Source organism: Protopterus annectens, chromosome 2.part1, assembly GCF_019279795.1.
Source record: "Protopterus annectens isolate FY-2018-M chromosome 2.part1, PAN1.0, whole genome shotgun sequence".
Lineage (NCBI taxonomy): Eukaryota > Metazoa > Chordata > Ceratodontiformes > Protopteridae > Protopterus > Protopterus annectens.
The window spans coordinates 718,596,902-718,611,368 of NC_056729.1; the positions used below are offsets into that span (position 1 = coordinate 718,596,902).

A 14,467-nucleotide genomic window follows, 5' to 3' on the forward strand; every position below is an offset into this window, starting at 1 on the left:
AATCTTGTGTTTGCAAAGCAGATAAAGAGTTTTACACCTCAAGGCTATATGAGATGCTAAGATTTGCTCAGGTGTGTCCACTTACCCTGCAAGGTGATGGCAATGAAGCATTGTAACACTGCCCTGGCAAATTAAGTTATTATTGAATTTTATGACCCTTCTTGATTTGTTCTAGGTTGAGCATTTATTCTCCAGTAATCAAATACACACACTTTGGTACATGCAGACAGATGACAGATGTCCACCACGAAGTATGCATCAGCTACATAAGCAAGCTTGTGCACTGAGTTTGTCAATAAAAATAATATGTATACATATATTTACTATCAAAATATTGAAATGACTTACCTCACACCCCAAATGTGCACATCCCCGAACTGGAACAACAGAAAACCATCCAGCCGACTGCTCAGAATGTCGATCCCTTTGGAAGAAAGAATAGACATTCGACTGCTTACCAACGAGAAAATACATTCACTAGTATGCAAAGAAATTTCTACTGTTTTGAAGGGAGCAAGCCCCCCTGCGCCTCCCATGTGGGCATCAAGCTGAGATGAAATACATACAGCTCTTTAAAGTTATCTTGTATTACAAGACAAAAAATTCTCCCTAATATAAGATAACATAAACAAGGAGCGTCATTCCAAAATACCAGGAGGAGCTCAGTTTCTCTATTTCCAGTTATGCATTTTCTGAATATTCCAAGAATATACCTTTGTGATGCTTGTCAAAAACATTAGCATATTTATTGTTTGAAGAAAATCAGTTATAGCAATAAACTGTAACTGCTTATAACCTGCTTATAACTCTCCAGAGTCCAACTCACTAAATTTCTGCCATCTCTTTCCAATCTCTCCAAATATATAAATTACATTTTGAGTAAACCCTAGATTATGGACTTTTGTACTTTTGTATCTACCCCTACATGTTACTTCACTCAAGCCTACACCACCATTTTTAGTAATCTCCAGTTCACACTAATACTGCCTTTTGGTGTACAGACATTTTTTGGGCCTGGCTTTTTTAACACGAGACTTATTGTCTAATAATCGTAAGTATTAGTGCAAGGAGGTATCACTTCAATCACTAATATTTTAATTTCAGCCTTGATGTCCTACAGAAAAAGCATGATAATGCAGGACCTGTTATTCTATCAACATTCCATAAAATCTATTTCAGATTTTGGGCTTTTGTCACCCCATTATTTTTGGCTCTTTCCAGATTTTTTGAGCTAAGAGGTTGAGAGGCATGTTGTTTTTATATTCCTGTGAATATTTCAGTAAGCTTGTAGTCATACAGGAATTTCTTGTTGTCATGTGAATGTTTATGTTTGTTTAACAAAAATGTTCTAATGTATGTCTAGGCAGTACAGTTTCTAAGATGTGGCAATTTGTTTGTGAAAGTTTAAAAATATATTTATTTTTATTTTTTTACATTTGTTTACTGGGAAAGTCTGACTGGGATAACACCCATTTTCAGTGGAAGCCCAGGGAGAAAAGCTCCACACAAAGAGATTATACAACATTTGTACAAGAAATTATACAATATATATATATATATATATATATATATATATATATATATATATATATATATATGTATGAGAAAGTATGTAAGTATCTTCTTCTTCTTCTTTTGGCTGCTCCCGTTAGGGGTCGCCACAGTGGATCAACTGTTTCCATTTCTTCCTGTCCTCTGCATCTTGCTCTGTCACACCAACCACTCGCATGTCCTCTCTCACCACATCCATAAACCTTATCTTAGGCCTCCCTCTTTTCTTGTTACCTGGTAGCTTCATCCTTAGCATCTTTTTCCCAACATACTCAGCATCCCTCCTCAGCACATGTCCAAACCAACGTAATCTCGCCTCTCTGGCTTTATCTCCAAACCTTCCAACCTGGGCTGACCCTCTAATATACTTATTCCTAATCCTGTCCATCCTCGTCACACCCAGTGCAAATCTTAACATCTTCAACTCTGCCACGTCAAGCTCTGACTCCTGCCTTTTTGTCAATGCCACTGTCTCCAACCCATATAACATAGCTGGTCTCACTACCCTCTTGTAGACCTTCCCTTTCACTCTTACTGGTACTCGTCTGTCACAAATCACTCCTGACACTCTTCTCCACCCACTCCATCCTGCCTGTACTGTCTTCTTCACCTCTCTTCCACTTTCACCATTACTCTGAACTGTTGATCCCAAGTATTTCAACTCATCCATCTTTGCCACCTCTACTCCCTGCATCCTCCCCATTCCTCTATCCTCCCTCTCATTCACGCACACATATTCTGTCTTAGTCCTGCTGACCTTCATTCCTCTTCTCTCTAGAGCATATCTCCACCTCTCCAGGGTCTCCTCCACCTGTTTCCTACTCTCACTACAGATCACAATGTCATCTGCAAACATCATAGTCCACAGGGCCTCCTGTCTGATCTTGTCTGTCAACATGTCTATCACCATTGCAAATAAGAAAGGGCTCAGAGCTGATCCTTGATGTAATCCCACCACCACCTTAAATGCATCTGTACTCCCACCGCAGGCCTCACCACTGTCACACTACCCTTGTACATATCCTGTACCACTCTTACATACTTCTCTGACACTCCTGACTTCCTCATACAGTATGATAACTCCTCTCTAGGCACCCTGTCTTATGCTTTCTCTAAGTCCACAAAGACTCAATGCAACTCCTTCTGACCTTCTCTGTAATTCTCCATCAACACTCTCAGAGCAAGCATTGCATCTGTAGTGCTTTTTCCTGGCATGAAACCATACTGCTGATCAATAATCATCACCTCCCTTCTTAACCTAGCTTCCACTACTTTTTCCCATAACTTCATGCTGTGACTGATCAGTTTAATCCCTCTGTAGTTACTACAGCTCTGCACATCACCCTTATTCTTAAAAATCGGTACCAAAACACTTTTTCTCCATTCCGCAGGTATCCTTTCACTTTCCAAGATTTCGTTAAACAATCTAGTTAAAAACTCCACTGCCATTTCACCTAAACAAATCCATGCTTCCACAGGTATGTCATCTGGACCAACAGCCTTTCCATTCTTCATCCTCTTCATAGCTGTCCTTACTTTCTTCTTGCTAATCCACTGCACTTCATGATATATATATGTGGTTCTACCTGACATAGTCGAAACCACACAACACCGACAATGACATCACCGACACCACATAATCGACAGTGCATTAACACGAAACCTCACATACCCGACAACGAAATAACCGACGGTACACAAACACGAAACCCCATACACTGCACACACCACAATAACAACAATAAAAAACAAAACACATCCCCATTCCACAAACCACACACACAACACAAGCACACCAAAATCCTTACAAACTCACACTAAACCTTACATACACAACTATCGACAACCCTAACCCTAAGGTCCGTCACTATCGCACACGTACCTAACCCGCTCCCTAACCCTAACTCACTTAACCCGCCCCTAACCCAAAGTCTATCCCTACTGCACACGTACCTAACCCGCTCCCTAACCCTAACTCACTTAACCCGCCCCTAACCCAAAGTCTATCCCTACCGCACACTTACCTAACCTGCTCCCTAACCCTAACTCACTTAACCCGCCCCTATCCCAAAGTCTATCCCTACCGCACACTTACCTAACCCGCTCCCTAACCCTAACTCACTTAACCCACCCTATCCCCACAGACCGTCAATATCCACACTTACCTGACTCGCACCCTAACGTCCGTCACTACCGCATACTCACACAGCCTTTTCCCATGTCGGCATCCTCGGCGTCGGTGTTGTCATCTGTCGTGTCGGTCTTCTGCATTGTCGATGTTCTGGCACTCGCGATTTGCGTCGGTCTTCTTCATTGTCGATCTTCTGGAGCTCGGGATTCCGTTGTCGGTGTTCTACGCTGTCGACTAAGTCAGGTAGAACCATATATATATATATATATATATATATATATATATATATATATATATATATATATTATAGTATTTATGGAAAGATTATGAATGCAATGACTATCACTGCAGTTAATACTTCATACTGGTAATTCTGCAGTTTATGCAGTTTTTTTTACAAAATATTTGTATTTGTTTATCTTATGCATTTTAGGTTTATTTTCAGAAAACAGCCTGAAATGAAAGATATGTGTAGGCTGCTAGAGATGATTCTGCACCACATAGGCATTAATGAGTTAAATGGTAGACATACAGTCCTTTTCAAGGTCAACCTGGGAGCAATATCTGACTGAGTGAATTACTCAAAGTCAAACAGTTGGCAAAGGAGGGTTGTATGTTTGAAATTATACACTGAATGCTTTTGAGGACATCATGAAATAGTTTCCACACTCTAAGATCAATGTATCGACCAAAACCCAAACTGCAAGTCTAACCCTGAAGTGACTGATGTCTGCATATACTACAGACAAGTAGTCAGTCAGCTTCCTTTCCATTCAGTGTGACATTCAACCAAATGAAATTCAAATTTGATTAAATGGTTTTGGTAACATTTGATAAACATACTTATCAATCAACTTTCCTACCTCCTAAACATGATTTAACTGCATCATACAAGATAAATGCATTTCATTTATGTTTGTTTAACAGAAGTAATGAGCTAAAGTAGTCTTAGACATCTAAGAAGACATTATTCTACTGAAAAAGTAATGGAATTATTAATCTAAGCATTTGCTGTAGTAAGCATCCTAGCACAACTGTTTAAATATCTAATATGCTGAAGAGTGAAAGGAAGGGTAACACTTTGTTTGCTTTTATTCTGCCTAACAGAACTTGGATGCCCTTCATGATCACCTTGGTACAATATATCCCGGGATGCGTGCTCCTTCATTTAGATGCACTGATGCAGAGAAGGGAAAAGGACTTATTTTGCACTATTACTCAGAAAGGGATGGTTTGGAAGATATAGTGATTGGAATAGTCAGGACTGTGGCTCAGCAGATACATGGCACAGAAATAGAAATGAAGGTGAGACTGGTCTTTCTCTTACATTATCGTGTTTTATATGAAAGTAATATCTAATCTTTGCAGCTTTATAGTTGAGATTCACTGACATTTCCACTGATGTCCTGCTGTAAGGCAATAGTGGCCATTTGTACTATCATATAACATCCCTTATTATTTTATTTTTAAATGCATACCTTACTGTATCACATTTTAGACTGTACCATGGATGTATTCTAATTTCTAATACAGTAGCAAACTCAAGCTTCAGAAAAGGACTACCTTAGCAGCTTTGGGGTACTGCATGTGAACCTGCACTGTCTAAATGCTGTCACCGATACCTGTGATAAGGATTTTTTTAAATGGCAGCATTTATCCAATACTTTAAAGTGTGTCTTGTTAAAATGTTGTTCTGTTCCCTTACTGGGTGTGATGAACAATTCAGCCTTTTTGTGGGATGCACACCAGGACGTGTTAAATAATCACTGTTCTCCTGAGTTTATATTGTGATGTCTAAGACTCATATGCTATTATTTGGGGGAAAAAAATGAGTGAATACTGCATTAGAGTATAACAGAATATATCATTTTTTTGACGTATGATGTAAATGTTTTAGCAAAGCATAAACAGTTTGTGTGAGTACTGGTAAATTTTGTTACAGAAGTCAAACAGAATGAGGTGGTGTGATTTTAGCAATTTACTTTTGGCAAATGGCAGTTATCACTGAATGATTGCAGGGTAAAGACCTTAATAAAATTGTTATTGAATCATGCTTAAATTAAGAAAAAATCCATTTTAATGGAAAAAAAAATACTGGGTCAACATTCAACTTCTGAGACTTTTGAAGCATTTTAAAGAACTATTACCTTTGGAGCACTTTTAATTGGTTGAAATGTGCCATATGTTTAGTCAACTGCTTGCCTAAATAATTGTAATTTTAATAACAATTGTGTCAGCTTGTTACTGGAGTTTTTGTTTTTCTAATAAAAAAACATTCTCTTGCTCTTTCAGTCAGCTGCATTCTCATGTTTAGTTTATTATTATTATTATTTGCCTTTGACTTTTTGAAAACAGTCTACATTATGTATTACATTATCATTTTAAAAATAATTACCCCCACCATATGTCAAGCTTCAAAGTGAACAATATTGAGAAACTAGTATATCTGTTAAACAAATTTGATGGGAACTATGGTGGCTTTGTGAAGTATGTGAACCACAATAATTAATTTTCCAAGAGGGCTCCTCTTTCTGATTGTTTATTCAGTTGTAGCGTTAAATTTTTACGCAATCCTTTTGTTAAATGTATCAGCCATCTTCTAAATTCTATCCACAGCCACCATCTGAATCTGCTGCATCTTATTATATACTTGCATTTTTGTCTAGTCATTGCATTCAAATTTATTTTGTCTGGATGCATATAACATGTTCTCAAATTACCTAGTGGATAATCTTTGTTTAGTGCTTGCAAATTAAAAAAAAATAATTAGCTGCATGGCCCCAGTAATTCTGTGTTAGATGTATTATTTACTTCTTTTTCTTGAAGAGAATGGTTCATTATCTCTACCTGATCTGTATAGTTGTCTACACCATTGCTTGACCCTCAGAATTATTATCAGTTCACATATTTCATATTTAATCTACCCTCATCAAATATTCCTTTCAGATACTCATGCAAGTATATTCAGTAATGCAAAACATATATTCCCAGCATGTACACAAGTGAAAGGCATTTTTCATATTCCTCAGAAAATGTAATACCAACAGTAATCTACCTTTTCCAATAAAATAGAATTCTGAAACATTTGTGCAACTGTAACTTTGAAACCATTCCATATGATATGCAAGTGTGTGTGTGTGTGTGTGTGTGTGTGTGTGTGTGTGTGTGTGTGTGTGTGTGGGTATAGGTGTATGTGAATTTGTAGTGCCTTTGCCTCTGACACAACCAACATCGTTATTCTTACCCCCATCAAAACAGCTTGGAAGAAATTTTGCAATTCAGTGAATTTAATAAAAATGCAAATCTCCTCTAAAAGAACTTGACATATTGCATCATCACTCATCCAGATAATTTTACTTTAAAAAATGTTTCAGTACTCCTTTTTCACTCCCTGTAATTTCTAAGCTCTAATGTTCTAATGCTGCTCATGTCATTTAATGTAGTTTGCTGCAGCTTTAATCCAATGTTGTCTTTTACCTGACATTCTAATTTCTTAATGGCCATTCACTACAATTTTGATCCAGTATTTCAATATATTTTGCTGCATTTTAGATTTCCTAGGAATGAGACTTTTCTTGTTTATCCTCTTTAACTCTTTAAAATTCATTCTTTTATTCCTAAATCGATAGCATAAATCTCAACTTTACAGATTTTTGCTGAATGTCCAGATTTTTGCCTCACATTTGATCCATTTTTCATAAAATTATGGATTTCTGGCAAATTTATGTCAAGTCATTAAAGAGTGAAGTTAGAAAATGATGACAGACATTTGAGTTTCAGACTTCATGCCCTTCAGAAAATTCATGCTAATGCAAAACCTGTTATTCTATCAACTTTTTAAGTTTGTAAGAGCAATATTTAAAAATTGTCCCTATTTTTGGGCCTTTTTCCCACTTGTATTTATGGCTTTGTCCAGATTTCTTGCTCTAAGAGGTTGAGAGGTATGATTGGAAGGTATATAATATTACCTTCTATCATGGTCTAAATTAACTACTGCAAGAAAGGCAATAAGTAAGCAGGTGTGGTCTTCACAATCCATTCTTCCAGAACCCCTTTGTCCCATTTTTCCCATGAGGGTCAGGGTGACACATTAACACTGACAAAAATGTAGAAATAATGTTCACAACAACAGGGGGCCAGCCCTGCTTCAGTTGACTCTACATACCACACATTCATGAACATCACCCATTTTACAGTGTCCAGTCCAACTAATGCATTTCTTTGGAATGTGGGAGGAAACTGGAGCACCTGGAGAAAACCCATACAAACACAGGGAAGAAATGCAGTTTCCACACAGAAGACACCCCAGGTGGTAATCAAACTGGAGAACGTGTTGCTTTGAGGCAACAACTTTACTCATTGTGCCATTGCGCCACCCAGTTTTCACTCTTGTCTTTTTTAAATAATTGGTTTGTGTTACAATCAAAAACCCAACTTTGAGTATAAGCCACAAATTTACTATAAGGCAAAGTAGGTTAAAAAATATCAACTATAATGCTCAGCAAAGCTGTTCTTGAACATATCAGTTCAGGTAGCATGGATGGATAAAGCCCTGACTATGGTCCAGGTAACCCAGGTTTGATTAGGGGTTCAGGTGCTTGACAGAACTGTAATGGGAGGATGGGTTTGCTGTCCTTGGAGGATAGAGTGAGATGGAAGTAACCACCAAATTTGACAACCTCGGGGGAAGGGGTGATGCAAATGAGTGACTTGAGCTAGGGGAGGTGGATGTTTGGCTCACTAAGCCAATACGTTTGTCATAGCCATTATCTTGAATGCACAGAAACATTAAACCCATGTGGAAGGCATTGTGAGCCTCTGTGATGGCACAGACCACGTGTTCTTCTACTCAGGAATGGAGTTAAGTGTATCATAAATGTGGTGATAACCAGAACATTGGAAGTGGGACAAACAAACAATGCCTCTCCAGGCAGCTTTCCACATTGGACTTTTGGGAGACTTCTTTGTATGGGAATGAATGATCTATAATCCAGACGTGTGAGGCTTAATGGTTAGTGGGCATAAGGTAAATAGTACCTAGTAAAAATAAAGGATCTTCTAAAATGTATAGCCTCTGTTTAAGAATATTCTGTGGCCTGTGCCATTTGTTTCACTATTTAACATACATATTATCTCATAAGCTGTCTTCATTCCATAGTTATGCTGCAAGCAGTAATGGCAGTGGATTTCAGCATGATGATGGCAGGTGGGTACTCATGGATGGTTGTACATTTTATCACTGTAAAAAGTAATACTGCTCCTTATTGTTAAGCATTGTGTTCTCTGTCAATGTGGCATAAACTCTCCTTCCTGTCATGTTCTGTTTCAAATGCCCTTTATTTCATATCCTATTCTTGTACACATAGTTACATGAAAGGTTTATTAAAAGTCAGATAAATAAATAAAAGCACAATTCTTCAAAAGTTACATATGATATAACTAGATTCCTGCCTTGCAAAAGTTATTAGAGTTTTGTACTTGTTTAAGCAGTCATCTTTATATTCACTTGATTTTTATCTGCTTTAATGCACTCTTCAGCAAGTCCATGTAGCCTTAGGCATTCTCCCCAGCTTCCCAACTTGCCAGTTTATTTAATTTATATTTATTTATTTATCTATTTATTTATTGATGGCATTTGTTTACTGGGATAGTCTGACTCAACCTTTTACCTAGTGACCCCCCTCCCCAGTTCCTCAGGGGAGGAGCCTCAATGATAGCTCACTACAAGACCCCGACGTGGAGGAATCTGATAGGGTGTAGTGAATGTGGAGCCTGAGAGCCATCATTTGTGCAGTGTCTGTTTCTGTGCTTTAGCTGTCGATGTAGCTAGTTCAGTGACATCAGGATGTCATCACCACCCCCCTCTGTACTCCCTGCATTAACCTGGAATTACTTGTGAGGCTCCTGGTCTCCACTGGAGATCACAAAGGCATTGCATTTCCAAACCTTCCCCACCAGGATATGAGAACTCATCACTGGCTCTTCATCTTATCCCTCTGGTCATTATATTCACTTTTCATAAGATCAAAATCATTAAATCTTGCAGTTGTATGAACTTTCAAGAACACCATCTACAGAATTCCATGTGGAAATCCTAGCAAACATAATAAGAAGTTTTAAGTTTTCAGATGACTGTCTAATCAGAATTAACACTTTGGCCGAAATCCAGTGCCATTACTACTAGATTACTTGTAAATTCATTTTGCTTTATCTGAAGCAGCGGTGTACACATTTTTTTTTCAATTTGTACTCTAAGGTCTGGTACTGCTATCCCCCAAGCATCCATTCTGACCCACCCCATGCATCCATGCTGCCTTGCCAAAATGTAGTCTGAGGTGTCCATGGTCACTCTTAACTGGCATTTAGTAGCAGTGATTCACTGCAACAAGCCTCTATACTGCATCAAGGTAGCCAGTCTCACAGAGGTCCATTCACACCACACACACACACACACACACACACACACACACACACACACACACACACACACACGCACACACACAAATGCATATGCACACACGCACACGCACACACGCACATGCACACACGCACACACACACACACACACACACACACACACACACACACACCAGCTGCTAACTGCTCTGGTTTTGATACCTTAAAAAAAGCAGCCTAAACCATTTGCAGTAAACAGCCCACAGTTCACTCCAAAGAGAAGCCATCCAGGCTGGGCTGTTTTCTGCTGTAGTTTAGATACATTTAATATCAGAGTACACCACCCACAGGCAGCAGCCCATCACCCAGTCAACAGAGGGAGACAACCTGAGCTATTCACTGCAACAAGCCCCTCTACCACATCAGGGTAGTCAGTCGCACAAAGGTCCATTCACACCACCACACACCACTCTAACAAAGTTCCATTCATGCTACACACCAGCTAGAAAAGGGGAAGCCATCAGCCAGTCCCATAGAGGTCCAGTCACACCTCACACAATCAGAGTGGACAGTAACTGCTGCTGAGAGCTGATTGATAACGGCTCTAGTTTTGATACCTTAAAAAAGCAGCCTAAACCATTTGTAATAAGCAGCCCACAATCCAGTCCCATGGGAAGCCATTCAGGCTGGGCTGTTGGCTGCTCTGGTTTAGGTGCATTTAATAGCAACCTACACCATTCACTGGCAGCAGCCCACCACCCAGTCAACAGGGAGAGACAACCCAAGCCATTCACTGCAACAGGTCCCCCCTACTACATTAAGGTAGCCAGTCACACAGAGGTCCATTCACACCACCACACACCAACCCCACAAAAGTCTACTCACCACCACAGATCTGCTAACTGCTCTGGTTTTGATTCCTTAAAAAATGAAGCCTAAATCATTCGCAATAAACAGCCCACAATTCTGCCCAAAGGGAAGCCATCCTGGCTGGGCTGTTGACTGCTCTGGTTTCAGTGCATTTTTAAGCAGCGTAAACCATTTGCAGTAAGCAGCCCACAATCCAATCCGAAAGGAAGCCAGATGGGCTGATCTGTTGGCTTCTCTGGTTCTCACGTCATTTGGCAACTGCAGCCTAAACCATTCACACCAAGCAGGCCACCATTCAGTCAAAAGAGGAAGGCACCCATCCACAGCATACTTTAGGCACAGAAAAATGTACAGCCATCCATGTGTACCCACCTACCACCATCATGGTGGTCTGCTGTATCACCTTGGGAAGACATTAAACTGGCAATCATTGCATGGATCAAAGTCTTTTAGCACCTACGTGATATCAACATAGATGTCATCATGTATGTGCATCAAGGCCAATCCACTAAAATGTGTCTTAGACATAGTGTTTCGTAGCCAAGTCTTAATGCATCGTACAGCAGTTAATGACAGCTCTGCAGAGGAAACACACACTGGCATGGTGGCCAGAATTGTTAATGCACTATTTATATTTGGATATAAATGTTGGGGTCAACTGCTGTAGGGTTGAAATGATGGTAATTGGCAGCTTATCTCATGCAGCTGCTCTCTATCTGCCCACATGTCAGTTAAGCTCATTTTTGACACTGGGCAGACTGAATATGTCAGTCTTGAATGCACTGTACAATTCCACCACTTTCTCATCATCTTCCAAAGCATGCAGCATAGATGGCACCAAATACTGTGCAATGAAATGTGGGTGGCATTCTGTAATCTGGTCTTTTGTTTCACCTATGACATGATCCAGGAATGGTATGAACACATTCCTTCGATAGTCCTCCTCTGGGTCAGTAGCACCAATATTGTTTCTTTGAGTCTGCCTTCCACAGATTCTTGGAACACTTTCTTATACCGTGACTCTGGTTACCAGGCTTCTTCATACAACTTTGTAAAAGAATTGTCAGTATTTGATCTCATTGCTTGAAGAGTGTTAATGACAACTTTTGCTTCTTCACAAGCCTGAATCAAGTCAATCTCTTCCTGCTGCAGGTACAGATGAAGTGTCTTAATCATGTCTAGCACAGACTCCATTGTGACCAGAGTTACAATGAAATTGAATCTTGTGATAAAGTACAGAAACCTGTCACCATCTTTGTCATACTCAGCAATACTCTCTAAAGTTGTGACAAAGATGACATATTTATTCTTGAAGCTGTGCAGGCAATCAGCCTGACTCATCCACTGGGTGTTACCAGGTGCCTGAAGTGAGGTACTTCTGTCATGCTCATCCTCACATAGGAACTGTGTGAATTCCTTAAGGTGGGCTAAATAACCATTGTGTCATTTAGGGGATGAATTTAGCATTGCAATTATTTTCCTACAGGTGTCAAGAGTGTTTGCCATATCACGCATTGCACATGAATGAACTATGGCAGTGTTGAGCTTCTGCTCTGCACAGGCAGTGTACACAGCTTCTGGAACCAGGGCTCGACATCTTGCCTGCACACCATTAAAATGGCCAGACATATTGCTTCTTCTGTCATAGCCTCGTCCTCACAATAGTTCCTTGTCCACACCCCATGCTGTGACTCCCTGTAGAAGGAGGTCAGCTAAAGATTTTCCTGTGCTGTTTTGCACTTCCGCAAATTCAATGAAGCCTTCACAGATTTCTATATTTCCATCACTTCTATGAGCATAACGTAGAGCCAGAGTCACTTGCTCCTTATGGGAGATGTCCGCTGTTCCATCAGCAATTAAACTGAAGAACATTGTTTCTTTAACTCTACTTAAAATTTTTCTCTGGATCTGTAAAGCAATAGGATTAATAATTTCATTTTGAATTTGTGCCAAAGTGTGTAGTGCATTTTGCAGAACCTCCTTTAAATGATCAGTGAGTACATAGTCCACTTCTCATTCATTCAAGCAATGCTTTAAAGTTTCCTGTGCAAGTTAGCTTTCTATGGAGTGGCAAATTTTGTCTTACACAGAGAAGAATTATCCATACGATACATCTCAAGTTATGAACTGTGCATTCCTGCAACTTCTTATCTTTCTGTGCAGTGCACAGATGAGCAGTTTGCAGTTGGCCGGATCACACTTTTAGAAGTGTCTTTGACTTTGCAAGTGCATTTCCATGGTCCTTTGACTTGCTATGTCATTCAAGAATCTTCCTTGCATTAGACCAAGAAGTCATAGACATGGAGATCAACACACACCCTCTAGCTATATTGAAGAAAAAGTATGGACCACAGAAGACCCCATCCAAACTCTGAATACTTTGCAGACTAGAATTCATGCAGAAGTTTAGGACTGAATCTTCTGTTTTGCTGGCTTTCAGAATACCCCATTAAACACTTAGGGAACTCAAACCCTTCAGATGGTAGCCACTGCATGGTAACATGGTCTTTGCGTTGATATCTGTAAGATGACCATGTCTGTACAATTCAATGTCATAATCTTTGATGGCATCATTCACACTGTTACAATCTGCAGTGTGAGTGTTAAAATGTTTGGAGAGTTGCACATGTCCTGCTGCAGTACTTGTGTAGTCCACTGTCACAGCACTTGATTGAAGATCATTTTACTCAAATCTTGTCTTGGTCTCCACTTCAATCACATTAGTGCATCATAGGTGCTACTGAATGTAGCACAGACCTCCACATGTTCAGGATGTCCAGATGGAGTCACAGTTATTTATTCTTGACTCACAGCAGACATAGCTGGAAGAACGTTGTTTGGACTTTGAGGACCTGCAGCTGATTCTCCAGGAACATCTGGTTGTGCACCTCCTCTCATCGGTACTTTCACTGTATCACAGTGACTAAAAAGAAAGGGGAAGTCTAGTGAGAATGATTGTTGCAAGGTATTAAGAAAAGTGTTGCCAAAAGAGTTTGTAATAAGGCAGTGTGTGCTGAGACATAATTTACACTGCTCTGTAGAATGCCTTACCCTATAGCAAGTTGTCCTTCACCCAGCTCTGCTGCTGCCTCAGGCACTGATGGTTCCATGACATGCTTACAACACCCTGCTCTGCTGCTGCCACAGGCATGGATGGTTCCATGACATGCCTACAGCTCCCAGCTCTGCTGCTGCCTCAGGCACTGATGGTTCCATGACATGCCTATAGCACCCAGCTCTGCTGCTGCCTCAGGCACTGATGGTTCCATGACATGCCTACAATACCCAGCTCTGCTGCTGAAACAGGCACTGATGGTTCCATGACATGCCTACAGCACCCAGCTCTGCTGCTGCCACAGGCACTGATGGTTCCATGACATGCCTACAACACCCAGCTCTGCTGCTGCCTCAGGTGCTGATGGTTCCATGACATGCCTACAATACCCAGTTCTGCTGCTGCCACAGGCATGGACGGTTCCATGACATGCCTACAGCACCCAGCTCTGCTGCTGCCACAGG

At 40.2% G+C, this 14,467-nt stretch overlaps 1 protein-coding gene across 1 annotated transcript in view; it reads left to right on the forward strand.

Annotated features, from left to right (window-relative positions):
* GUCY1B1 (guanylate cyclase 1 soluble subunit beta 1) overlaps positions 1 to 14,467 on the forward strand; it is a 1,108,262-nt gene that overhangs the window by 348,613 nt on the left and 745,182 nt on the right. Inside the window, exon 5 of the mRNA XM_044062441.1 lies at positions 4,790 to 4,987. Coding sequence (XP_043918376.1) covers positions 4,790 to 4,987 — 198 coding nt within the window. The remainder of the gene's footprint in view (positions 1 to 4,789; positions 4,988 to 14,467) is intronic.